Source organism: Nothoprocta perdicaria, unplaced genomic scaffold, assembly GCF_003342845.1.
Source record: "Nothoprocta perdicaria isolate Ctin4 unplaced genomic scaffold, notPer1 scaffold_97, whole genome shotgun sequence".
Lineage (NCBI taxonomy): Eukaryota > Metazoa > Chordata > Aves > Tinamiformes > Tinamidae > Nothoprocta > Nothoprocta perdicaria.
This window is the reverse complement of record NW_020456276.1, coordinates 1,154,148-1,181,137: the sequence shown is the minus strand read 5'-3', so window position 1 is coordinate 1,181,137 and position 26,990 is coordinate 1,154,148. Positions and strand designations below refer to the sequence as shown.

Genomic DNA, 26,990 nt, shown 5'->3' with positions numbered 1-26,990 from the left:
GGTGCTGCATGGGAGCTGCCGGAGACCCGGGAAGGGCCTCGATCCGACCAGGAGATGCAGTTTGTCACACGCCCGGGGCGGCGAGCGGAGGGCGGCAGGATGGGGCAGGTCCTGGAGGAACAGGGAGAGGCTGGAGCGAGGCAGAAGAGCAAAGGGGCACAGATAAAAGCGCAAGGCGGGCATGAGTCATGTTGGCGCGCGGTCTCCAAAGGGAGCCCTCGAGGAAGGAGCCGACGAAGTGAATTCCCAGGCAGGCAAGAGAGCCACCAAAACAGAAGCCAGGCAAAAATAGGCCCTCGCGTACCTGGCTCCTCATCGTTGACGCTGCAGCATCGCACGGCTCGGGTGGTGGCTCCTGTYGGCACCTGGGCTGGTCAGAGGAGCGAGCGCCGGGTCTCCATCTGATCCCTGCAGGAGCCACCTTCCTTCACAGAATCACAGAATCACAGAATATTTAAGGTTGGAAGGGACCTCTAGAGATCATCTAGTCCAACCTTCCTGCTCAAGCAGGCACACCTACAGCATGTGGCACAGGGTGGCATCCAGGYGGGTTTTGAAGACCTCCAGAGWAGGAGACTCCACAACCTCCCTGGGCAGCCTGTTCCACTGCTCTGTYACCCTAACAGTAAAGAAGTTGCTCCTCACYTGGAGACGGAACTTCCTGTGCTCCAGCTTRTGGCCATTACCCCTCGTCCTRTCGCTGGCCACCAGTGAGAACAGCCTGTCCCCTTCCTCCCTGCATTCTCCCTTCCTGAACTTATACAYATTAATCATATCCCCTCTGAGCCGTCTCTTCTCCAGAGAAAACAGGCCCAGCTCACTCAGCCTCTCTTCATACGAGAGATGTTCCATTCCCTTAATCATCCTGCTTGCCCTTCTCTGGACCCTCTCCAGAAGCTCCACGTCCTTCCTATACTGGGGTGCCCAGAACTGCCCCCAGTACTCCAGGTGCGGCCTCACCAGAGCTGAGCAGAGGGGCAGAATCACCTCCCTTGACCTTCTGGCAACATCCTCCTGGTGCAGGCCAGGATCCCATTGGCCTTCTTGGCCACGAGGGCACACTGCTCACTCATGGTTAACTTAGTGTCAACCAGGACTCCCAGGTCCCTCTCYGYGGAGSKGCTTTCCAGCAGGTCRACCCCTAATCTGTACTGATGCCTGGGGTTAYTCCTCYCCAGGTGCAGGACCCTRCACTTGTCCTTATTGAACCTCATGAGGTTCCTCTCTGCCCAACTCACCAGCCKGTCCAGGTCCCTCTGGATGGCAGCACAGCCCTCCGGAGTGTCGGCCACTCCACCCAGCTTGGTCCCTGGCRCAGGGACAGCTCCACTACCACCATGAGGATGCGGCTGTGAAGCAAATGCACCTACACCCCGGGCGGGAAACCTCGCTGCAGGCAGCTCCTCTCCGTGCAGTTTTCCTATCCACACCTACCCGCTTATGAGCTAAGGATGCAGGCGCTTGGGCTCCAGCCGCCAGCCCTCCCAGACCTTTGGGGAAAGGCGGGATGTGAAGCCAAGCGGCGTGGCTCCGGCTCGGCCCATTGGGAACGCTGCTCTCCGCATGGGGATGAGGAGAGCAGTGCTTGGGTTCTCCAAGGAACACGGAGCCTGTGTGCTCTTCGGGAATGTCACAGCAGAGCCATGCGCCCGGGCTCCCGCAGCTGGGAAGGCCGCAGGTCGGCTCTGCTGCTGGAAGGTGGCCAGCGAGGCCTCCCTCAGCTGCTGCTCTGCTTGTTTTCAGAGCAAAGAATCCCAAAACCCCAAGCCAGCTTTTAGTAATGGCTCTGCTTTGTGGAAACAAGATTTTCTGCACGCTGGAGTTTCTGTTTTGGAGAAACTTGTTTATAGAGACCCAAGACACGAGTGGATGCAGAACCTTCTCTCTGGACCATGATGTCCTGTGCTGTGACCACAGGAGCACTCAGCAAGGACTCACGTGCTTAGAGAACAACCTCTTCTGCTGCACAGACATTCTCTGTACAGAAGAGAACAGAGTTCAGCCCATTTTCCTGTCCTTAGTTTGGGTACAGCCCAACACTCCTCACAAGAAGCTGCTCAAGGGCAKCCTGAGACAAGTGCATGAAGATGACCTGCCCTGGAAGAGCTCCAGGGAGTTGGAGGGACTCAAGAGGGAGTTGAAAGGAGCCCACAGGACTAAACACCAGCTTGAGACAGGCTGGCAAAGTCCCCTAGAAAGCGCACGGTGCCTGGCTTCGCACAGGGCGCAAGCGCCCAGCTCCACCTCCCAGCACTTGCTCTGTGTTTGTGCAAGCACCCAATTCCCTCCCAGACATTTGCAGAGGCTTCGGAGCTTGGCACAGTAGCAAGGAGCTGGCCTTTGATTAACCAGAAGTCAAACACAAAGGGGGCACGAGCCACCCTGCTCCCTGCCAATGGTGCAGGCTGCTCCTCTGCAGGCCCACATGCATCCAGGTTGTCCACGCTGATGTTCTTCACACCAGCATCAAGATTTTGCTGGTTGCTCCTGTGTTTCTGTTGATCTGCTGTCAACATGCGCCAGGCTGAGCAAGCGTAATGAGGACTGCAGTGTTGCTCTTCCCAAGACCACGCTGCAGAGGGTGGATCCCATGCAACGGGACATCCCTGTCTCCTCGAGCAGCTGCAGGAGGATGTGGTTARTAGGACGGGCTGGTGCTGGAGAAGGATCTGATGCCTTCGGACACCTACTGCAGGGACAGGCGAAATGGGGACACAACTGCTGGTGGCAAAGGAAGAGCAGCCTGGCAAGAGGCAGACGTGAAACCTGGCTCTAGTCTCACACCTTCTGAGGTCTCACTAGCCAAGACAGAAGCCACAAGCCCCATATGGGTAACCTCAGCAGCAAGCGAAAGCCAAGGCGTTGTGTAAGGCACCAGGCAAGCTCAAGCTTTCCTTGGGATGCTGGCACCAGCGCCGGCTTTCCTTGGGATGCCACATGCAGAGCAAGCTCAAGTGGAGCTACATGGACACGCACTTCAAGCCCACCGGCATTGGAAGCATCAGAGCAGCCCGGGCCAGCAAACCACGAGAGGAAGCAGAGTGATGCTGAGCACGCGGAGAACTGAGCACCGGCTCCTCAGGAGGCGGCGAACACCCATCACCCACAGCAAATATTATCAGGAAAAGGCATTTCTGTAGCCCTGCTACAGAAACGAGCCTCAAACAGAGAAAGGGTGGAAAGCCCTGAATTACCCAGGAAAAGCTGGAGGGTATTTAAGCATCCAATGTGTTTCTCAAGGGAGGCTTGGAGTGTTTGGTACTGTGTCGGAGGTGCTTCCCAGTTGGAGGTGAGACTCAGACTGTGATCCGGGGCTTTGCAGCCTCCCACTTTGCCCAGGGAACGCAGCTGGCGCCGGGAGCCCTGCGGGCTTTCGAGCAGCCTCCCTGGGCCTCTACACACGAGGCCACAGGGGCCCTGCGGGCTTTCGTGCAGCCTCATGGGCCTCCCTCTGCAGCTGGCCCTGGAGGCCCTGTGGGCTTTTGTGCAGCCTCCCCGGGCCTCCGTGTGCAGCTGACCCTCCTGGGCCCTCCGGGCTTCCGTGCAGCCTCCCTGGTCCTCTGTGCACAGCTGGTCTCGGCGTCCTCCGGACTTTCGTGCTCCTTATGAATGTCRTCTCTAAGTGGTGTACAAGACGGGGAGGAGGGGTTATCAGCAAGGATTCACAGAAGGGAGATCATGTGCAATGAAACTGGGAGCCTTTTGGGATGGAATGAATGGCTTGSTAGATGTAGGGAGAGCAGTGCTCCTCATCTCCCTGTCCTTCAGCGAGAATTTCAACACTCTCTCCCATGACAGCAATTTCAGATAGTGTGGGTTAGATGAGTGGGCAGTGGGGTAAAYGGAAAACTGGCTGACTGGCTCTCTCTGTGTCTTTTGCAACCATGGTGCCCACCCCATTCAAGGAGAAACTCACATTTTCTCTAGTCCTCCTTTGCTAGTGATGCAATTAAAAAATCCTTCTGGTTGACCTTGACATTCCAGATTTAATTCCCAACCTGCATACCCTCATAGCATTCCTACATTCCTTCCAAGTGGCCTGTGCCCTTTTCCAGATTCTAATTGCTTCTTCTGTTATGATTTTTTTTCTGGGAGTTCCTTACTCATCCATGCAGGTCTCCTTCTCTCTTTGTCTCGCTTCTCACTCATTGAGATGAGTGATTGAGTGATTGAGATGAGTGATTGATCATTGAGATGAGTGACTCATTGATTTTGAGATGGAGGAAGCGATGTTTGAATATTAAACATCTCTCTTGGACCCCTGCAGTGAGAACACTGGGCAAGACCTGTCCGAAGCTACTGCTCCAACCCTGGAGGATGTCTGTCATCTCCAGGTGAGGTGGGGTGACATCACAATGAGGCAGTGTATCCGTGGCAGCTAGACACAGRCCTGCCTGCAACTATTGGTGGGAAGGTCCTTCCTGGAGCCCCCTTGGCCTGTAACGCATGCCAGGCTGCATGGAGCTAGAGGACTTGGAGATCTCCTTGCACTACCAGCAGGATGAATGCCAGGACCTACTGGAGAAGCTGTTGGATCTGGATCATGCTTGTGGGGTCCTGCGAGCAGCCAGCATCCTGCTGAAAGAGAGGTGGGCACGGCTCCGTTTTACTCAGGGCTGATACTCCCTGGGGCTGTCCACAGCACCTGTACACTTGAGCCCGTGACAGAGGACCTGTACGCTGAGTGGAGATGGGGGACCTGCCACCAGCCTTGAAGGGCTCTGTGTATTACCTGCATGCCTGGGTGCCTAATCATTGCTCTGGGGATCTGCACTCATCAGCTTGCTCTCATTCTTGCAGACTACGAAGCTCCTGGAAAGAGGCTGAGGAGCCTAACATGCGGCTGAGGGAAGAGCTCAGTGACCTTTTGGACCACCTGAAGGAGACTAATCATGAGACAGCTGCAGTTCAGAAACAACTCAAGTGCTTGGTAAGTGTTGGGGATGAGCAGGCATGTGCAGGGGGACCTCCAAACCTTGCTCTCCACCACTGTCCCCATTCCTGCAGGAGGAGGAGAAAGACCAGCTCCGCATCACCCTACAGGAGCTCACAACTAAGGTAGTAAAAGCATATGCACACATCCCGTTGGACACACTTCTGGCTGCCCCACGATCATCCCACAGTTGGTACTCACTCCTGTTTTGTCTCCACAGCACCTGAACTTGTCAGTGCAGCATGCCCAGKGCTTCCAGCAGCTGGAGAGGACCAAAGAAGTCCTCACACAGCTCCAGGTGAGGCAGATATTCTGCTGCTCACCTGACTCTCCCAGGCCTTGTGGGTTTGAAAGGCTCACAAGATAGAGGGGCAAGGGGTAGACATGTTGAGGTACCTACAGGGTACATGGGTGGTTGGAGCACCCTGGTGTGGGTCTGCAGGCTCCCCAGAAGGATTGTGAGAGAATGAGCTGGGGTGGGTAGCCCTTCCTGAGCATCTGGGGGCATCATGTCTGACAGGACCCTGATGGGGGCAGAGGCTGCATGCTTTGGGAATGCCCAGTCTCAGTCAGAAATACCTCTGGGTAATGAGCCCAGCCTACTCTGATCAGTATCCTCCAATTGTCCCTACTGAACTGCTCCTGACACCTTTTCTTTCCTAGGCAGAGATGACTAAATTGAAGGAAGAGGGAGCCATAGACCTGAAGGAGTTCCACCAGGTCTGCGATCCTGCGCCAACCCCTGAGGTTTCCTGTGGTTCTGTCTTCCCAGCCCTGTCTGGCCTCACAGTGCCCTGGAGACTGACTAGGGATCCCCGCTTCCACCTGGGTCCCTTACAATGCTCCATGGTTCTTTTGCAGGAGAAGCAGTCAGCAACCAAGGTGATGGAGGCTCTTCAGGAGCAGGGTGAGATCAAGAAGGTACTAGGCATAGGAAGCAAGGCAGGACAAGGCTTCTGTGTGGGGAAAGCCCCCTCAAAATGGGTGTGGAGTGGGTTACTGACTTGGGCCTGTCCTTTGCCCAGGTCATGAAGAGAAAAAACAAGTGCCTCTGGGAGATACAGGAAGGCCTCCAACAGCAAACAGCTGGGTGAGTGGTGACAGGCACCCAAACTTAACCTATGGGGGCAGGACTCTATGCAGCTTCCAGGGATCTCTGTCCCCAGCCCCAGTTTGAGGGGGTCTGTATCAGTTCTGGACTACAGAGGCCCTCATCTAATCATCCTCTGCTGCCATCTAAGCTGTTCTCAACCCTATTAGAATGCCTCTATGTAGCTTTAAAATTTTCGTATGCAGTGGTTGATCACTCATGCAGCTCTAAAATCCTTTAAGGAGTGCTCAACAGCTCTGGACAGGCCTATGTGGCTCTGAGCAGTGTTCAGCCTCATCTTACAAACCTTCTCTGAAGAGCTGTCGCCCTTTCCAAAACAGCTCATGAAAACAAACAAACAAACAAACAAACAAACAAACAWATTTGACTCTTTAAAGGATCTCTGAATAACTCTGAAGAGCTCCAATCCTGCCCTAMATGCCCTCAGAGCCTGAGGCAGGAAGTGAGTGGAGGAAAGAKTTTTTTCAACGCTCAGACTCTGTGGTGTCTTACTTTAGTTCCAGCAGATTCTTCACATCACCCTCACCACCTTAGGGCCATGTTCCCCACCTAGTGGTCCTAAAGCTGAGCAAGATCTCTCCACACACCTCAAATGCCTGTGGTGCCCACAACAGGTGGAAGAGAGAACGGAGGACCAAGATGTCCACATCACTTATGCAGGAGATGGTGACTGTGAAGCTGGTAGGACAGACAAGCCCACTGTGGGGCTTGGGGAAGAAGGGATCTGCAGGCCTTGGGGGTGCTAATATCAGTGGGGATGAGGGTGGGGTGATCTGAGCTCCCAACAAGCTGTAGTCTTGCCCATACCAACACATGTCCCTGCTGTGCATTGACCTGCAGGAAGAGCAGCTGGTGGCAAAGAGGCATGGGATCAATTTTTGGCTGCAGTGAGTTGCCCCATGGGACTTGGCGTGCTGGGGCTCGTTTGTGGGTGGTGGGAGGCCTAGACTAGTAGTCCCAAGGCATCTGTCAGCTTTTAACTTCTCAGCACTGACATTTCTGAAGATCTCTTTTCCCTCAGTTACATGGGTGGTGATTGTTCCTAGGCCCACGAGTGAGATAAAGATGCAGAGCTGAGATGCCTGGACCTGTAATCTGAGGCCCAGGAGTGGGACAGGAGGGGTGGTGTGTCTGGCTTGGTGTAGGGTGCTAGTGCTGATCCAGTGACGTCTGCAGATGATGTTTGGAGGTAGGTAAAACAAATGTCTCCTGTCCCCTCTCTCCTGGCCTGCAGGAGGCACTTTGTTCTTCTTGCCTGCCTGCAACTTGCGTTGCTTTGCCTGGGCCTGCTCAAGAGCAACAGCATGAGCTGGGAACTGCTGCGCAGGTTGGTGTCCACCTTTGGGAGCTGCCCTGCATGGCCTGAACCCTTCTGAAACCTCTGGCCTTGGATCCTGTGGGGTAGAGAGCAACAGGGACACTGGGCGTCATGCAGACAGGCCAACATCCAGCTGTACAGCACCATCCTTTCCCCGGGGCACCACTGCTCACATCTGGAATAGCACGTTTAGATAAAATATGCATCTAGCTGAGATTATACCTTGCTGTAGGGGATGTTTGTCTGATGAATACCTGCTACTAAACTCACCCTCTCTTTAAAAATATAAAGGACAACTGAGAAATCTGACTCCACAATCTGATGTTTCCTTGGGAAGAGACCGACTTGGTCAAGGAATTTCAGGTGACTAATGTAGGACTGGTGGTGCCAGTGGGAAATTGTGATCGTCTAAACTATTTTTCAACTGCAGATTAAAAGCTGACAGTATATCCTAGAATGTCTATAAGTATGCTTACCTGCCTCAGCAAAGACTTACCCTGGCCAAGAAACACGATAAAACCCTGYTCTGATCTTACTGGAGAGAGTATAGTGAGTATAGACAGAATATAGGCGAGCAATAGTTAGATGGAAGTGTGCTGAACAAGTGCTGATGTGCTCTTTGCTTTTCAGCCCTACTGTTGTATTCATTGATCTACCTCAAACACTCCATACTTCCGAACTTTTCCAAAAGATACTCTTTCCAGCTTCTTCCCCAGATCCCTCATAAATGCAGTACACAGAGCTGAGCACTCGTTTATGCTGCAAAGAAATGAAATTTGGAAAGGTGAAATCTGTTAACAATTAAATATATCGAAGCACAATGGAAAGGCGGAGGCTTTAAGAGCCTTCTTTGCCTGGTTAAAAATAAATAAAAGTAAARATAATTCCTCATGAAGCACAGGCAGAGCTGAGGCTGTGGGAATCCCACCCCGTGAATCCATTAATTGTGGGATTTCAGGAATAAGAGGTGTAGGGAGAAAGGGACTGCGGGAGGACCTAGTAATGGAATGACCCGTCCCTGTAGAGGGAGGTGAGCGTAGTCCCTGCAGATAACTGTGCAGTGCTCCTCACCCCGTCCCAACCCTGTTATTACACTTCAGAGCGCAGGGCTTCGGCTTTTCCCTCTAGCTCTGGAATTGTTAATATGTGGTACGCACCAAAGTTCTTGCACTTGGCACCGGCTGTGCCAGGGCTGAGTGATGTGTGAATGAGCCTTGGCCTTAGGGATCACGCTTGAGCACATAGCCCTGTGCAAAACACAGAGCACAAATTGCAGGAAGCATTTCCCAATAGCTGCACACGTGGATGAATGTCAAAAGAAATTAATCAGGAATTTTGGAAGGGAGTTCCAGGGATCTCGTGTTTAACCCCCTGCTTGGAGAAGGTCTGATTAGGTTACAATGCTCAGGACCTTATCTGGTTTAGTTCGGATTATCTCCAAGGATGGAAATATAGGATTCAGAAGGGAGCAGATGGTGAGTGACTGTGATGGATACGCTCCTTTCCCAGCTCAACCTGGCCTGTACCTTACATGCAGCCCTGTTCAGTTGCCAACCACCAGCRATTTATCTAACCCTGGTAGGCGCCACCATCCTGATTTCTTCTCCCACTTAGACTCAACATAACAGTCCTGAAGGTTGCCTCCCGATGGGGAGAAAAGGCTAATGCACCAGCCAATGGGCCTCTGAAATGAAAGAATGACTATAAGTCAATCCTCTTATCCTATAAATATGCGGACAGCCCGGGAGCCCTTTGAGCTTCTCCTGACACRGCTGCGGCCTGCACAGCAGGATCTCCCCTTGGGCAGGGACGCCTCTCAAGGATCCTCCTCGAGGTTGAGAGACCCCCCTTTCCACGACAGATTTGTGGTAAGTGAACACAGCGCGCTTTCTTTCTTTAACTTTCCTTTGCAACTGTGCACAGAAACCCTTAGGCATAAACCGTTGACCAGGTCTGGGACTAGGATTGGATCCAGCCGCACCCAGACTCCTCTCAGAAGGAGCCTGGAAAGCAAGGGGGTCCAATCTGAACCTCGTGACCCAACGGGAGGGTATCCCAAGATAATAATCATGTATTATCTTGAGCCTCCATGCAGTGAATAATAAGTGACCTTGCCATAGAATCTCGTGAAATCATTGTCCGTATCAATAAACCCTATTGTTATTTCTTTCATATGAGTGAGGTGCATTTTGTCACTCACCCCTGCCACCACTCGTTCTGTGACAATGCCGGGATCGAGAGGAGATCAGAGGGACCCTGAGAATCCTTTGCAGACCCTTGCTTGCAACAGATCTGCTGCAGCCACAACACTGTCCTCTGAGACAGCTGTCTCAGGAGAAATCGAAGGGGAGATGCTGCTGCCCATTCCCTGCAGAGGCCTCGTGAGAAGTTGCCAGCATGGACCTAGCTGGAAGAAGAGCCCTAAGGCAAGCTGGGGCAGACCCGTGCCAGGGAGCCCTGCCTGCTGATAGCGTGAGCACACCAGGGACGTGCTGCAGCCTCTCTCCAGGCCAGCCACAAGGTGGACCCCAAATCCTTGTCTTGGTGGGGAGAACGCAGTCCAAGAGCAGGCACCCCTGCACAGGCTGCAGCCCAAACACAGTTTATGGCTTTCAGCAGCACTTTAGAGGGGGAAGAATGAGGACCAGAGGAGAAATGGGGGCATTAGGCTTGTCTCAATGACATGGAGGCAAGGCAGGAGCTCTGAGAATCAATAATTTGGCTCTGATTTGCTTAATGCAGACAAGTGGCATAGAAAAGGGCATGTTTTGCACTTTTACTGTTGAGGCCTCCTCCCCTCCAGGTATGTAAAAATGGGCTGGGGCATCTGTAGGAATTACTCTCATGCTGTCTTCCTGCCATAAGCCACCGAGAAAGGGATGATTGGCTTCATCTGGCTGTGTGGCCCTCCAGGCCCGTATCACAGCCTGCTCTTCAGCTGGCACAATGACCCTGTGAAAAGGTTGTGAAAACCCCCTTGTCTCCCTATGTGCATTGAGAGACACATCTGGCTCAGGAGTCCCCAGCATTGTCCATATATTCAGCTGGGCTTTCCAAAGCCCAGTTGAACTTCCAAGACATCCCTGGAGCAGGACACAGCCTACCCTAGGTTTCTTGTATCCTGCATGTCTCAGACATTGCCCTTGCCCTATGAGCAAGTCTCCTCGCTTGGGTGAGGAAGGACAAGGGAGATGAGGAAAGAGGCGACCTAGGGTGAGGGCAATTTTCCTCTACAGCACGTACATATGACACTGGGTTGCTCGTCCCCGCCTGGCTCAGTGGCATGTGAAGCACTCACTCGCCTCAGAATAAACTGGGTAAAGAAGCAACAGCTGCTTGGGTCCTTTTGCTGCCTCAGGAATTGTGACATCAGCCAAGAGCCAGGCTAGTAGCTAATTTTAAACTCATACTTTGTCCGTTTGTGCATGYGAGTGGAGCTGCCAGTCCCTGCTCCTCCACCATCCACCCCAGTAGAAGAAGATCCAGGGGGGCTCTGGCTGAACAGGATCTGGGGAAAGGGGGCTTGGCTGTGGATTAAGAAGACGCAGCTAGGAGAGAAACACTATGGAGACTGCTTCTCCCCAAGATGACGTGAAGAAGAGGCAACAGAAGGAGAAATCCAAGAAGCCGGTGCCACCAGCAGCCCCCCGGCCACCCAGGGCTCTGTTCTGCTTAACCCTTCAAAACCCGCTACGGAAGGCATGCATCAGCATCGTGGAGTGGAAGTATCCTTTGGGTGCGCTTGGCTGGGCGGACGCGGGAGCGCGTGCATGTGCATGCCCGTGGGCATGGGTGCTAAGGAGGAGTGCTTGCTGGAGCAGCTTGGGGCTGCTGTGCAAGCAAGTCCTCAGCACACCTTGAGTCTGTGAGCTGTCTCTGACATGGGGCCGGTGGTGCTGGTTGTCTCGTTGAGCCTGCAAGGAAACATGGAAAGGCAAGGAASGACGTGGGCACGCTCACAGCATGCTCGTATCTTTGCATTGGCAAAGGTGACAGCTGTGCAATCTGGGGGCACAAATAGGACGCAGATCAGGTCATGGGATGCGCAGAAAGGTTTTGAGGGGACAGGAGGACATGGCCTGTGTGCCAAGGGAGGCAGGCATATACAGATTTTGTGTGAGTTTTGGCTGGTAGGAGCCATGCTGGGGAGAAATAGGTGTTGAYCTGTCAAGACGGGAGAGTGCTTGATGTTGAGAGATGCAAGTTCTCTCCTAGGGCAGGGAGAGGGTCAAGCAGGAGAGGAGGACTGAGGTGGAAGGGCAGGTGCKTAGGATGTAAGTTGAGAGGACAGGCCAGCCTAAGGGAAGAGGGGCTTGGGAGGAAAGCAGGAAAAACACAGAGAGCCACTTGGGATGGCCCTGTGTGTTCRTGGCACTGCTTGCTTGCTTCTTCACCTGCTCCCTGCCTTTTTCATGGGCATCTAGCCAGCATTCTCCCTACAAAAATCCCTACAAATCCCTACAAAAGCATTACCATTTTAATCTCCTTATTCCCTCTCTTCCCACAGTTTTTTTAAYAGGTGAAGGCATTCACAGTGAAGATGTTCTGAGTGACATACTCTATGTATCTCTGTGTGTCTCTCGTTTAACTATTGGATGGGTTTGAGATRGTTTCCCCTTAGCTGGACTTGCTTTGCCTGGGGTGATACAGTTTTGAAGTGCTACAATATCACGTTTCTGCCACTTCTCCAGAAATAATTTTAGGCCATTATACATGGCCTTGTTTTTTAAACTGTGACTTTTGTGAAAGGGAAGAAGACATTTTTGCATTAATGGGGAGAGAAAACATTCCCCTTAATTTCAACAAAAGATCTGGACTCAATTGAAACTGATAAGATTTGGGCAATTCCAACAAATCCAGCCTTACCACCCCAACTTTTCTCATTTCAGTTGCTGAATGCATCTAGGTGTCCCCAGGCCTGATGGGTTCTTCCAGACTGGAGTTCTTTCCTCTCTGGAGTAGCTAGGGTAGCCGTGTCCCACTGGAGCAAACCCTCATCCTGTGCCTGGGCACTGCGGAGTCAGACCTTGCTGGTGAGAAGCACTGCCTGCATTGTGGTATATGTGCCAAAGTCATGCTCCAGCACCACCAGTGATGCTATCCTGCCCAGAATCCAAGCTGCCCCTTTGAAGACACTTGCAGCAGGCTCACAGCAGGCATTGCTTTGATGGGCTGTTGTTCCTACCAGCCCCAGCAGACCCTCTGAACTTTGAGGAGGAGCTGAACAGAGATTGGGGAATTTGCCACTTCTCTTCAACTGAGGAATAGCGTGTTCTGCAAGAGCTTCCACCACAGARCTGTGTCTTGTGTCTTACATAGGCACGGGGCACAGAAAGACCTTGCCATGGTCACTAGTGGCAGACGTAGAGCTGGAAATAGTACATATATATATAAATATATGCAGCATGCTCAAACACATTCTTACTAATGAGCCAGTATATATCAGAGCAACTGCACAGCACACTGAGAGRGGTCTTTCCCACGCTGGCAACTTGTGCAAGCGGAGGAAAGAGGTAGATGTCTCACCAGGAAGATCAGAGGAGCAGGCAGTCCAGACTTGTGGGAAACGCCTGATCCTGGGCGTTGGGTTTCACTGGCACCGCTCATCTAGCCCGGCTGTATTTATATACCAACGCACCTGCTGCGCCTCACTCAAGGMTCAGGCTTTGCAAGGCATGACGGGGTTGTTCCAGCCCCTGTGGGTTGTTATGGACGTCAAGGCAAGGCTGGTTGCCAAGTGGAGATTAGCGTGACCATGCTTTGTGGGGATGCCTGGAAAAGGAGTTCAGGGTGCTGTTACACCCCTCTGCCCAGCCTCTTCTCTACTGCATTGCATCCGTCAAAGCCGAGGCACAGAGCTGGAATAGTGTCTTTGCCCGCTGGAGAATGCTGGTRTTCTATGACGTTTTATAGACAGGAGGATGAGTCTGGAGTGAGATGAGGAGTCTGGAGACCAAGAACAAGGCATAGAGTGCCTAATGTCCACTGTGATGTTCAAGTTGGCTCCTTCAGGTGTCTCACGTTAGGAGGCTGCTCAGGAGCAGAATTGAGGTTTTCAGGGCAAGAGGATGGGGAGGTTTTTGAGTTTCTGGAGCTATCAGAGATGTGATGCAGAGACCCCTTGCCCTAGTACAGAATGTGTTGGCTACCTGAATCATCCCATTTTCATTTCTACCAATGAAATAGCACGCTCATGAACTCTGTCAGGCAATGTGGGACTTACTCCATGGTGTTGAATTGCACCCTACACCTCTGCATTCTTGCAACCATATGGAAACTGGAATGAAAGCTGGCAAAGTGGACRGGTCATCTCCATCAGAGCAGACAGGGAAGCCTCTAACACGTATGTCATGCTATATTACCTGGGGCACAGAGTGCAGCTTTTCCAATTGTTTTTTAGCTTTTAAATTATCAGCAGTTTGTTTGCCAGAAGGACCCAGAAAAGGCAAAATAACTCATCGAAGACCAGCATAGGAAGGTCCAACTGACAGCACTCTGTCATTTTTTCAGGCAGAAATGGRAATGGAGAGAACACTGCTTAGTGTACCTCATCTCATAACACCGGATTAGACAGAAGTATAGCCAGTGCAGCAGGAGACTGGCCTCTGCATAATTAGCTGGAAAACTGAGATAGTTACTTGATGGATCATGGCATGGGAAGGTATCAGGTTAGATATTAGGAAAATTGTCTWCGTGGAAAGATTAGTCAAGTATTGGAACAGGCTGCCCAAGGAGGTGGTGGAGTCACTGTCCCTGGCAGTGTTAAGAAATGTGTAGCTGTCCAACCACACATCTGCTGCACTTCCTGGAGACCACAGGGTGAAATGCACCATCCTGCAAGGAACAGAGACTTGTGATCCCTGAGGTGAGAGCCCTGCCCTGGACAGGGCCAAAGCTTGAACTGTTGGGCATGCAGGAACATGACAGTTAGAGCTTGACTTGGTGTTTTCAATGGTTGAATGAAGCAGCGTAGGCTGCAGGAACCCAACTGTCACTGAGTGCCAGCCCTGCAGGTGCAACAGCAAGTCAGACCCTTTGGAGATTCTACAGGACCCTATAAATACAATATTCCCTTTTAAAGAGGGAATGATACTTATATTGACTGCTGTAGATATTCAGGCCCATGGAGCTGCCTGCACTGGGTCACCTCAGGCCCTAGGATGGCAGCTGGATATTCGACAAGAAGAGACTTGAGCTGTCTTGCTTTGGGTACGTCCTAGTTGGAATGTCACAGCCCACCTGAAGTCTCCTCTCAGCAGTGTCTCTAATGCCCTTGAGTGCAAAGGGAGCAAGGGCCAACACACACAAAAGGGTGATGCTTTGGCTAAGTGCTTACATCCTGGGAGAAGATCCTGAATCTCCAGATAACCTACCAAAGGATATTAAGGGGAAAACTAGCAGCTTTCCTTTGCCCTCATTATTCCCCAAAGGCAGCCTTTTATTTTGTTTCCCCTTCACACTGGCCAACACTGGAAAAGCCAATGGAAARTCAATGGAAAGCCTTTCTCCAGCAGCCATTGCTCTTTGTCTCATTCTGGTCCATCACTAACAAATTCCTTCCATTCCCCAAGGATCAAGGAAGGGGAACAAGTGTAGTTGTGTATAGCATGAAGCCAGATTGTTCTCTCTGATTTCCTGCCCCAATGGGAAGTTGTCCCACATCCACCCAGATGCATCAGAACAGGGGCTTGGGCCGTATTTGATTTTCAGTCCCTTTCCTATGTCTCCTTTTCTTAATACTTCCTCTCAGACCCTTCGAGATCATCATCCTTCTGACCATCTTTGCTAACTGTGTGGCACTGGCCATCTACCTGCCCATGCCTGAGGATGACACCAACATTGCAAACTCCAGCCTGGTAAGGCACAGTCCTTTCCTCAACCACAGCTTTTCCAGAAAGTTTTGCCACATCCCTAAATCTATTGTCTTGCTGTCTTTGAGACACTAAACTGCAGATTAATAGCACAGATGAATAGCATAGATTAAGGCCTTATTCTCCATAGATATATGGTGGTAAATTTAGAGTGGAATTTGTCTCCTAGGACATGTTCATGTTATAAGATTATGAGTGTTGCTTGGCATGCTGTGGACACTTAAAGTACCTGTTTCTCCTTGCTAGTTGAACCCAAGAGTAACTGCTCAGATAGAGCTCTCCACATCAAAGCAGCTAAAAGTAGCATGGCTGAACCCTATGTGCTATATAAACCTATCAGATAAAGCATGGGRCCTAGTAAACAGGGCAAAACTAGAATTCAAGTTGTGCAGAAGGCACTCTGTTAGTATCACATAGATTTTATTGTTGTGGTTGTTTAGACAAAACTAATATTTAGTRTAAGGGAATACATTTCCAAAAATCCCACCATTAAGAGCTGCTTTGGGTSATGTTTCAGTCATGGAGATCCCTGTGTTTTAAGACTGTGAAGTCTCAGCATCTCTTGCCCTCCGATCCAACAAGGAGCTGACACTTCTTTATGTGACAGTGCAGTGAACACAATGAAGGGTCGATGTAATCTGCCACCCTGCACTGGTAAAGGCTGGGGCTTGACCTRTTGGAGAGCAGCTCTGCAGAGAAGGACCTGGGAGTCCTGGTGAACAAGTTCCCTTGGTCTCTTGTGACCAAGAAGGCATATGATCTCCTGGGGTGCATTAGGAAAAATGTTGTCAGCAGGTCAAAGGAGATGATCCTGCCTCTCCACACAGCCCTGGTGGGGCCCCATCGGGAGTACTGTGTCCAGTTCTGGGCTCCCCAGTTCAAGAGTGGCATAGAGCTACTGGAAAGAGTCCAGCAATGGGCTACAAAGATGATTACAGGACTGGGGAGGCCTGGAACATCTCATACTAGGAAAGACTGAGAGAGCGAGGCCTAGTCAAYCTGGAGAAGAGAGGATGGGGAGGGAGTTTTATCAGTGTATGCAAATACCTTAAGGGAGGATGTCAAGAGTATGGGGGCAGACTATTTTTAGTGATGGCCAGMGATAGGATAAGAGGCAATGGACACAAACTAAAACACAGGAAATTCCACCTGAGTTTGAAGAAAACCTTACTGGCTGTGAGAGTAAGAGATCACTGTATCAGTTGGCCTAGAAAGATTGGGAAGTCTCTTTCCCTGGATATATTCAAATCCTGCCTGGACACAGTCCCGTGCAATGTGCTCTAGGTGATACTGTCTGTGCAGGGAAGTTGGACGAGATGATTTCTATTCTACCAGTTAACTCTTCCAACCTCAACCATTCTATGATTTTGTGACACCTGGCATGTTGTCTACTGCCTTTGGACATGGTGATTGATCAAGCAATGTTCCTATCTATTCTCTGATCTTAATTTCTCAGGTGGACAGTATTTTAGGTTTGACAAACCAGACAGACCCTGTAAGGAAGGCATACAGTATRTTGTGTGCTTTCACTAGGCTGAGTGCTGAAGGCATTCCCAGCAAAGAATTTTATGCAAGTTTGGTCCTAAAGTGACATTTTCACCTTTCTAGATATAATTCTCTGCAGAGCCCAAACAGGGATGCTTCCCATCCTCCAGCAATTGCTGATCCCTGGGGTGCAGATGGAGGAGAACGTCTATGGAAAGCTCAAAATATAAATACCCTCATCCATCTGTCTGCTTCAACTGCATTTTAATCCCTGTCTGGAAAAGGCCATCAGCAGCAAGGGCAGTGATCAGAGTGACAGACAGAGCCAAGTGGGCACAGGCAGCTAAACCCACGTAAAGACAAGCTATTTTGGGCCCTGTAGCTGCTGAGGGCTGTACTGAGCCATTGCGGTTGGGTGCCAGACCCACTGTGGGAGCAGATACAGTGTCTAGAGTACCCCAGGGGAGCCATGGGATGTCTCTTCTTCTCCTAAGGGGAGACATACCATGCCCCATCCTTAAGCGCCTGCAGAGGTGGGGAAGTACATATTGCTGCAGGAAGTTTTTTGGCAAAGAATTCACCCAGCAGACAGAGAGAGAAGGAAAAAATAAAGTTTTTAGACAGGGTTCACCTAATCTGTCTTTCAGATCACCCCTCTCCTCTCCCCACCGCCGGCTCCACTCCCCACAGAGGAGATGAAGAAACACTTGGTGGGCCAGTTTCTAGAAACTCACTCTACCAGACATGTCTGCCATGCATATTTATGACATTAGATCATGCATATTTATGACATTAGATATGACCTTACTTCCCTTGAGAGCCTGAGACCCAGGGGAAGCCACAACGTGGTCAGCTCATTGCATGGAGACTGCACGGTTTCAGACCATGAGGAGAGGGAAACTATTCAGACTGTGGGAGGAAGGCCATGCAGTGGTGGGAGGATGGAGTAGTAGGGAGGAGAAATGGAGATGTACAATGTCCTGGGCAAGACGCTTCTGGGTATTGGGTTGGGAAATGACGCATCTGCTGATGTATTTTGTAAGAAATTGCATGTAAGAAAATGTGTGCAGGCAAAAGCCTGTTCCTGGTAGTTTGTTGTTGAAGGGATGCTAGGGAACATGGAGCAGGCCAGAGAGTAGCCAGAGATGGCTACGTGCGACATCCCCAACCTCAGAGCTGCCAAGGTGCTCTCTAGTATACACGAGAGATCACAGCCTTAGTAGCGAGGACAGAGACAGGGACACATCGTCTGCAACTATGCAGAGTGGTGACACACGGGAGGTGTCAGTCTGCACTAATGGTGTCCTCTCCTGCTTCTCTTTGCAATCCCCAGGAGAAGATGGAAATCGCCTTCCTGATCTTCTTTGCCATCGAGGCAATGCTCAAGATAATTGCCTACGGATTTCTTTTCCATACAGACGCCTACCTCCGAAATGGCTGGAATGTGCTTGACTTCTCCATCGTGTCCTTGGGGTAATGTGAAGAGGGGAAGTTGCTGATATGCAGCTTTCCCCAGATCTCATCCATATCCCATCAGTTAGATCATCTTTCCTAGTGACCACAGTGAGTTTGGGGGCACCTTGTAGTCTTAATTTATGCCCTTTTCCCAYGTAGCCCCGTTTTCTTGCCCTGCCCTCTCCTTCTGGGTTCCTCTGTAACTCCTGTTTCTTTTCATTATTTCTTCATGCCTGTCAGGTCTCCTTGCTCTGGAGAATGTGAGTGGCATGGAGTCCTTTGGGGTTTGGCACACAGGGAATAGATCCATTGGGCACCAGGGGGATGGGAGAGCTCCAAGATGCCTGGCAGAGAAGGTTAGATCCCAACATATGGGTATCCAGCAGTGGGTGGACCCGTGAGCTGGACTTAGCCAGAAGTCATTCTATAASTTTGGCTCAACTTGGCTATGGAGTTCTAACTCCTTTGCACAGATTTCTTAGTTTCCATCTTTGTGCCCTTCTCTTCCTTCCTTTACCCTTTCTCTGCCCTGTGTGCTGGTTCTTACAGGCTTTTCACCATGACCCTGGAGCAGATCAATGCCAAGGAAGGAGGGTCTTCAGGAGGGAAAGGTGGATTTGAYGTGAAGGCCCTGCGAGCATTTCGTGTGCTGAGACCCCTACGGCTGGTGTCTGGAGTGCCAAGTGGGTGCCCTTTACCCTGTCAGCATGGAGGACTAATGAGAGGGTGGATATGAATCCCTGTCCCTCTCTGGAATGGGGGACCATGGCACAGGTTTCACATTAGTGTTGGACCACGCCTGGCCAGAATATGAAATTATAAATTATCACTCAGCCCTACAACTTGTGTTGTCAACAGCAGAGCTTTGCAGGTCACAGCACACATAGCTCCCTTCAGGGTTCAGCATCAGCATCTTTTGGTAGACTGTGGAAAGGAGGGCAGATTTTCTCTGCAGTTTCTCTCCAGACAGGGATGTCCTTTTCCTGTAACTCATGTGAATACAAGACGTATGAAAGGAACAGAACAAATGGAGGGGTACGAATCACACTCCAATAATATCTGGCAATGACTCATGTGGGGTCTCCCAGCTGCTCACATGGTGAGTAGAGAAGGGAATTCTTGCTCCAGGGCATCCAGTCCCACCTCACCTGTGCCAGCKTTTGATGTTGCCCTTCTTTTGACAAGTGGTATTTTGGGTAGGCTGAAGGTCTTGGAGAGACCAGAAGCGTGCAAGGCACAGACAAGTTTGGTTGGGAAGGAGCTGACCTTCTCTCCCTTCTCTCTGGTATAGGTCTTCAGGTTGTCCTGAACTCCATCATCAAGGCCATGGTACCCCTGCTCCACATTGCCCTGTTGGTCCTCTTCATGATCATTATCTATGCCATCGTTGGGCAAGAGCTGTTCAAGGGCAAGATGCACAAGACCTGCTACTACATTGGAACAGGTGGGACTGTGGCATGCAACAGCAGGACGGAGGTGTTTGTATGCGGTTGCTTTGGGAACCACCAAGTCTTACCACTAGTCTTACCAGTATTTGACATGGGAACAGGGGAGGGAGGAAGGTTATTTGTTAGAAGGCACAGCTGTGGTGATGGTATATGATKTGGAGAAGGTGGTGAGTGGGGTCCTTTCTGTAATGCTTCACTAGGAGACTGGGAGATACTGGGATCTGATCTCCTTATCCCAGCCTGCTSCTTATACCACAGCTTTTCCTCTCAGATGTGATTGCCACGGTGGAGCCAGAGAAGCCAGCCCCATGCACCAGCTCTGGCCATGGACGTCACTGCACTATCAATGGCACCGAGTGCCGAAGCGGCTGGCCAGGGCCCAATGACGGCATTACTCACTTTGATAACTTTGGCTTTGCCATGCTTACTGTCTATCAGTGCATCACCATGGAGGGCTGGACTGAAGTTCTCTACTGGGTAAGCCCCAGCAACCTGGATGTGGTTGCAACTCCACATCCTGTTCCTGGATGTGGAGCAATTCCAACCAGTATGCACTACCCCTTCCAGGGCTAAGGTCTCTCCTTTGAGAAGCAYTTTTTTCCCACTAAGCTTCATTTCACAATTTCCATTTCATTAACTAGGCACATCTGCGTCTCTGCTGAGCAGCACTGCCTGAGATCCCCTCACTTCAGACAGGCAAAAGTGTGCTCTAAGAGTGCTTCAGCTCCTACCCCTGCCACCAACTTGTCAGAGGATGCCCTGGTCCAAGGGAATTTTTCATTCATAGAACAGGTTTGGCCTCCAGAGTATCTGGTTGCTGGAGCTTTTCAGAAACCCAGTGATCTGCTCATATAATTGTCAAACCTTTGAGGCCATAGAGATATGGATTGGGCCCAGGCATGACTGACTGATAAGTGCTTCTCCATGACTTTCTTACTGGGAGAATATCTTGATGAGGTTTGGGCTGAGCTCTGMTTCCCAAGAACTTGGATTTGGCTTTATCTCCTCTAAGGATTGTATAGAGTAGTGAGGATTCAGGGCTSAGAGAGGCAGGTTCATGGGCTGTCAGCCCAAACTTTCCTATCATTGCACAAAGCTCCCRAAGGCTGCTAAGAGGCTCCCAGAGAAGAAACATGAGTTAGTATTCCAATTTCAGGATGCCTCATCTGCTTTTGTCCTTGCAAGGTGAATGATGCCATTGGGAATGAATGGCCCTGGATCTACTTCGTCAGCCTTATCCTGCTCGGTTCCTTCTTTGTTCTCAACCTGGTGCTGGGGGTGCTGAGTGGGTAAGTGCTGCCCTAGCCTTTCTCTTTGTTGAGGAAGGGCCTTAGCTGGTTTTAACTGTACAAGAGGCAAGCCTAGAAAAGTTTTTGTTCATTTTCGTTTCCCATTTCCTTTTTCCTTGCATATTTAGAAACAATGAACATTGAGTTGCCTGTTGGTAACTCAAGCCTGGGCTGTCCAAAACTTCAGCTTAACACTGGAAACAAAGAAATCTCTCTGTAACATAAGTAAATGCTAACAAATGCAAGACACACATTCTCTCATACTGGATTCTATGATATTCCGACCTGTTGTGAAGCCCACATGTTTTTCTTATGGGCAACCTAATGACTCATCTTTGATGTGGGTGCAAGAGATACAAGAGATTATGATTATTATAATTAATGCTTCAACAATCTAATTGAAGTACTATAACCAGTTAATATCACTCAGGTTAAATGATCCTAACACTTAGTGCCAAATTACCCAATTACTGCTAATTCCTGTGATAATATAATATATTTTTAATAATAATATATTAATAATAATATAATAATAATATATTTTTCCCAAACGGAGCACTTGGGACAGCTTTCTGTCCCTCCAGATAGGGCCCTGCTTGCTCTGGCGTTTTAGCAGGACTACRGATCTCCTGCAGCCTCTGCAGCATTGCAGCATCTAGTGGTAGCTTGTCTAGACACAGCTATCTGCAACAAGAAGCTCCCAAAAAAGAGCCAGTGATGGCGAAAAAACCCTGCCTGGCATCAAGGAGATGATCACCCATGTTCTTGCATCATGCAACAGAGTCAAGAGAAAGGAGAGTCAGTAGAGCTGCCTCTCGGGATAGGGTGTTTCAGACTTTTATCTTTCTATGAAGACTGGCCTGGGACAGAGTTGTGACATGTGGCTCACTCCGTTGCTTGTCTTGTCTCAGCGAGTTCACCAAAGAACGTGAGAAGGCCAAATCACGGGGCACATTTCAGAAGCTGCGGGAGAAGCAGCAGCTGGAGGAGGATCTGAAGGGTTACATGGACTGGATTACTCATGCTGAAGTCATGGACAGTGATCGGGCCAGAGGAGAAGGTACCAGAGCTGCCTCGTAGAGATTAGTGTAGAGATTGGGGTCCTAACATTGAGCATTCTGGAAGTTTTGTTTGAAAATCTATGGAACAAAATGTTTTGACTTCTGCAGAACATTTTCTTTCCTCATTTTCTTTTTCMTTTTCTGAATTATTTTATTGAATTTGATCCAAGCAAGCAGATAACTTGGCCCTTGTGCAAAACCTCCATCTCAGCCACCCTATTTACTATTTGCAGAAAGTAATGTTTTTTGGCCAAGTCATCTTTCTTTTACAAAACATACTTGAAATGGTCACGAGAAGCCATGCTTGTGTGCAATTGTTTGTGCAGGGGCAATGTAGGGTTACTAACTCACATATTAAGAGATATATGAGTTTCCTGCCATTTTTTTGACAGTTTGAAAGGTTAGACATGGTTCAGGGCAGAAACTGAAAAACAACCATCTAGTCAAGGGTGCATCAAGGCCTGGAGATCCCGCACGCTCTTTGTGAGTCAGTCATGTCCCTTGTCAGTGTTCTGCAAACCAACAAAARAGGTAGTAAATTCTGATGCCCTAAGCTGAGCTGATGCACGTGTGCAAAAAGCCTTGGGAAACAATGGAAGAGATCAAAGTTCACATCTGCAGACAGTGTTTTTAAACACCTCCCGTTTTGCAGCACTTTTTTAGATCACTATGAACCCTGGTTTAGTCTGTTCTGGAAGCATCTTGAATGGTGGCTAACTTACCTACATATTACTGGTTGTTCAGCCTTAGCCACTGGTTTACTGTTGCTCTTCCTGCAGCGCAGAGGTTTCCAGTTCCTTCTACTTTCTTGGTTTGCATGGGCCAGTCTAAACCACATGTCAGAGCTCTACCTGCCGTCTCCCTGGGACTGTTTCTTATATTCACTTCAAGTAGGGGAGATCTTCCAGATATACTCCTGGGAGAGGTCCTTTCCGTGATGTTTCTCTCCCAAGAGCTCCAAGAAAAGCTTGCAATGTTCCTCCTCCTATAGGTATGATGCCATTGGATGAAGGAGGGTCGGAGACAGAGAGCTTATATGAAATAGAGGGCATGAACAAATGGATTGTCTACTTGTGAGTATGCTCTGGTTTAACCATCTGCGACCTTGCATACAGGCTTGCACAGTTTCTCTCTTGCCACTCTAGCTGCGCCAGGCTTTCTTTTTACCACAGTTCCTTAAGGAAAACTGAGGGCTTTGTGTCTTAACACATAGCATATGTGCATATCCAGCATATCAGACAGCAGGGAATTTCGCTCTGGTACTGGCAAGAAGCCAATTCAGGATAAATTGCCTCTTCATTTCGGAAACAGGCTTCAGACATCCTCTCCTGCCCCATTCAGCATGACCTGTGATTTAGGAGCTGCACCATGGCTGGAAACTAGAAGTCATTGCAGGACAGAAATGACTCAGGAGGCTTCTGTATGGAAGAACTGCAAAGCTTGAGTTAACATAGCCAATGCCAGTCCCATAGYCATAGCCAGTCCCCTTATCCCAGAGTCTCCAGTTGTTAGTGGGAGTAGCACCATTCATACCCCAGCACTTACATGGCCCCACTCACGGGTGACCATCTCAGTCTCTCTCAGAGGACAGCTCTAGATAAGGGAATAGAGGTAATTCTACTTTGCTCTCCATCGGCCTTTTTGACCCTTTTTGTCTGTCTCCCTAGCCGCCAGTGGAGGCGTTGGAATCGGATGTTCCGTAGGAAGTGCAGGGATGTGGTGAAGTCCAAGTTCTTTTACTGGCTTGTTATACTGCTTGTGGCACTGAACACTTTGTCCATCGCCTCTGAACACCACTTACAGCCTGAATGGCTAACGACAGTGCAAGGTGAGCAAAGAGCACCAGAGGGAGCAAGGGCTCTGAACACCCTGCTGCCGTGCAAACAAATGCACATATTTCTATGCTGAATGCCACATAAGCATAGTACAGGGGCTGTTAGATACTCATATATACAAACACTGTTTGCACACAAGTGTAGGTATACCATCAGCACAGAGCAACAAATAGCACATGTGCAGCTTGCACGCTTACACATACAGAGTGTATACTCTCATGCACATGGTCTTGCACGGTGCACACACAGATATATTTACCACCGAGCACACAGAGTATACACGCCAGGGCACTTGCACATGGAGTATAGCCACACATGCACACACATTAGTCAAGCTGCACGCACTCATGCGTGCACACACAGAATACAGCCATGTACACCTGACTTCACAATTCACAATCTGCATGTACACAYGCATACATTCATAGCCCAGCACACACACTCTGTACGCAGAGACACGGATGTGGACAAACTGCGTGCACCGACGTGCGCTGCACAAGCACAAATGCAAGCACCCAGTTGTACATGTGTCAGCCATTCCCTTGCCTTTCTCTCCTGGGTGCTCCCTAAAAGAAGGATTTGCTACAACTGGCACTCAGGGGTCAGTGGWGGACAGGGAAGGGAGGTGGGCAGCACAGCCCTCATGTTGTGCTATGCTGAGATGAAGAGGTCCATGTTCTGATGGGCTGGGTCTCTCATCCTAGATAATGCCAACCGTGTGCTGCTGTCACTCTTTGCGGCTGAAATGCTGCTCAAGATGTATGCACTGGGCCTGCGCCAGTACTTTATGTCCCTCTTCAACCGCTTTGATTGCTTTGTGGTGTGTGCGGGGATCTTGGAGACCATCCTGGTGGAACTCAGCACCCTGTCACCCCTGGGCATCTCTGTGCTGCGCTGCATCCGGCTCCTCCGTATCTTCAAGATCACCAGGTTGGTGCAGGAGCTCTGTGGACTAACTGGACTTCCATGCTACACTGGCCTTGTCCCTTCAGAGGGTTGCAGTGGGAGAAGACTTAGGAGCTTCTTGCAAGAGAGGCAAGGCCAAACTGGGGATTTCTTCATCCTGTGGATGAGATTTAGGAGTGGGGAGGAAGACAGAGCAGATGTTTCTGAAGGGCTTCTAGAGACTTTCACATCTTGCTCTGGGTTCTGATGTGTTGTAAATAGGAGTTCTATGGGCTAGTCTTCTGGGTTCTCCTTCTGGCACTACACATTCCTCCCCTGCTCCTATCTAGTGAAGCCCTGTGTAGGCAGTGAGATATTTTGCACACTGAGCTGGAACTTTATTTCCACCTCCAGGAGCCTAGCTGAAGAAGTCCTAGCCTCCAGCCCTGTGAGTGTCACTGRGTCAGAACCCCCATGATGGGCTGTTGATGCAACTCTCTGAGCAGAGCAGCATATTCCTGCTGCCCTGGTCCTGCCTGCAGCCAGAGCAGTCATTCCCCTTCCACACACTCCTGTCTCTTCCCTCCCCAGGTACTGGACATCTCTCAGTAACCTGGTGGCCTCCCTGCTCAACTCAGTCCGCTCTATTGCCTCCTTACTTCTTCTCCTCTTCCTCTTCATTATTGTCTTTGCCTTGCTGGGCATGCAGCTTTTTGGAGGCAAGTATGACTTTGAAAATATGGAGGTGTTGCGCAGCACTTTTGACAACTTCCCCCAGGCCCTCATCAGTGTCTTCCAGGTATGGACTGTGGCAAACATGACATAGGGGTGGGAGACAGGATGCTGACGGTTTTGCCTGATCTGTGTGTCTTCTGGTGAGAGCCAAGGTGTGTGAGATGGTGTGGCTTTGAGGCTGGGGTCAGGGAAAGCAATTCTGAGTCAGAACTAGATGAAGGAGATGGGATCAGGCTATGGGATTCTGTCCTCTAGTGCAGGTGTTCTGTAATTCCCATTTCTATCTTATGTTATCTCTGCTCTGCTCCCAGATCCTGACAGGAGAGGACTGGAATTCAATCATGTATAATGGAATCAGGGCCTATGGGGGCCCATCCTTYCCTGGCATGTTGGTCTGCATCTACTTCATCATCCTTTTCGTCTGTGGTAACTGTATCCTCCACCTGTGAAGTCAGGTTGAGGCTTCCTACCCCTTGATGCAGTTACCCATTACTAGAGAGACAGACACTGCCTTAGTCCTTTTGGTGCTGGAACAAAACACAGGCTTCAGGGCTTTCACTGGTGGGGTTGGAGTCCAGAGGCTGGAGGAAAGTATACCACAGAGGGTGGTTTCAAAGAATGAAAGGCAAATCTTCAGTCATCAGTCAATACAGAAGCAAGATTGACCTGGATAAACTGAGCCAAGAATCACTAAGCCAAGGGCTCAGTGCAGCAGGAAAGAGGGATGTGAGCAGACTCAAGGATCACAAGGATCAGGTGATCAAGGGGACCTAAGGCACAGCTCTAGGAATGTTTTTCCGGGCATTCTGGAGATCATGAGTAGCCTGGCCATATCATTCAAAGGAGAACTATCCCACATGTCCTTAGCGCTATGCCTCCAGATATCCTCCTCAATGTTTTCTTGGCTATTGCAGTCGATAACCTGGCTGAGGCTGAAAGTCTGACCTCAGCCCAGAAGGCCAAAGCAGAGGAGCGCAAGCGGCGGAAGATGTCCAGGTGAGTGACATGCTCCTTGGCAGTGGGAGATCCTAAACCAGGAGCTTTAGAGCACAAAGACACTAGACATCAGCGGTACCTCTGTCTTGGGTTAAGTATTGTCTCCTTTCCTCTCCTCCTCTATCCTCTCTTCACTTTTCAACAGAGGTTACCCAGAAAAGTCTGAAGATGAGAAGCAGCTGTTGGCCAAGAAGCTTGAGCAGAAAGCAAAGGGAGAAGGGATTCCCACAACAGCCAAGGTCGGTGCTAGTAGGGCCAAGTCTTAAGGAAGTCCTGATGAAGGGCCGGGCACCTTTTCTGCCATGCAAAGAAACTGCTTGCACTACATGGCTCTCAGGCTACTATGGTCTGGCCAACATTCAGTGTTTAACAGCAATATTGGCACACTCAGCTTCTTGTCTTTTCCTCTCCCCTCTTTTAGTTAAAAGTGGACGAGTTTGAATCCAAYGTCAATGAGATCAAAGACCCCTACCCTTCCGCTGACTTTCCAGGTAAGTCTTGTCCCTGGAAGGAGAGCAGGAAGGATGGGGAGACATTGCAGGGATGGTACCACCACCCTGTCTATATG

The 26,990-nt window shown here is 50.1% G+C and overlaps 1 protein-coding gene across 1 annotated transcript in view; it reads left to right on the top strand.

Moving 5' to 3' along the window:
- Positions 1 to 10,880: 10,880 nt before the first annotated feature.
- Positions 10,881 to 26,990, top strand: part of CACNA1S (calcium voltage-gated channel subunit alpha1 S) — a 37,565-nt gene continuing 21,455 nt past the window's right edge. The window contains exons 1-16 of the mRNA XM_026053072.1: positions 10,881 to 11,087; positions 15,113 to 15,218; positions 18,052 to 18,191; positions 18,723 to 18,856; positions 19,465 to 19,617; positions 19,893 to 20,098; positions 20,807 to 20,910; positions 21,822 to 21,970; positions 22,963 to 23,044; positions 23,639 to 23,799; positions 24,511 to 24,736; positions 25,283 to 25,490; positions 25,738 to 25,858; positions 26,308 to 26,422; positions 26,568 to 26,661; positions 26,844 to 26,913. Of these exons, the coding sequence (XP_025908857.1) occupies positions 10,927 to 11,087; positions 15,113 to 15,218; positions 18,052 to 18,191; positions 18,723 to 18,856; positions 19,465 to 19,617; positions 19,893 to 20,098; positions 20,807 to 20,910; positions 21,822 to 21,970; positions 22,963 to 23,044; positions 23,639 to 23,799; positions 24,511 to 24,736; positions 25,283 to 25,490; positions 25,738 to 25,858; positions 26,308 to 26,422; positions 26,568 to 26,661; positions 26,844 to 26,913 (2,230 nt within the window). The 5' untranslated portion in view covers positions 10,881 to 10,926. The remainder of the gene's footprint in view (positions 11,088 to 15,112; positions 15,219 to 18,051; positions 18,192 to 18,722; positions 18,857 to 19,464; positions 19,618 to 19,892; positions 20,099 to 20,806; positions 20,911 to 21,821; positions 21,971 to 22,962; positions 23,045 to 23,638; positions 23,800 to 24,510; positions 24,737 to 25,282; positions 25,491 to 25,737; positions 25,859 to 26,307; positions 26,423 to 26,567; positions 26,662 to 26,843; positions 26,914 to 26,990) is intronic.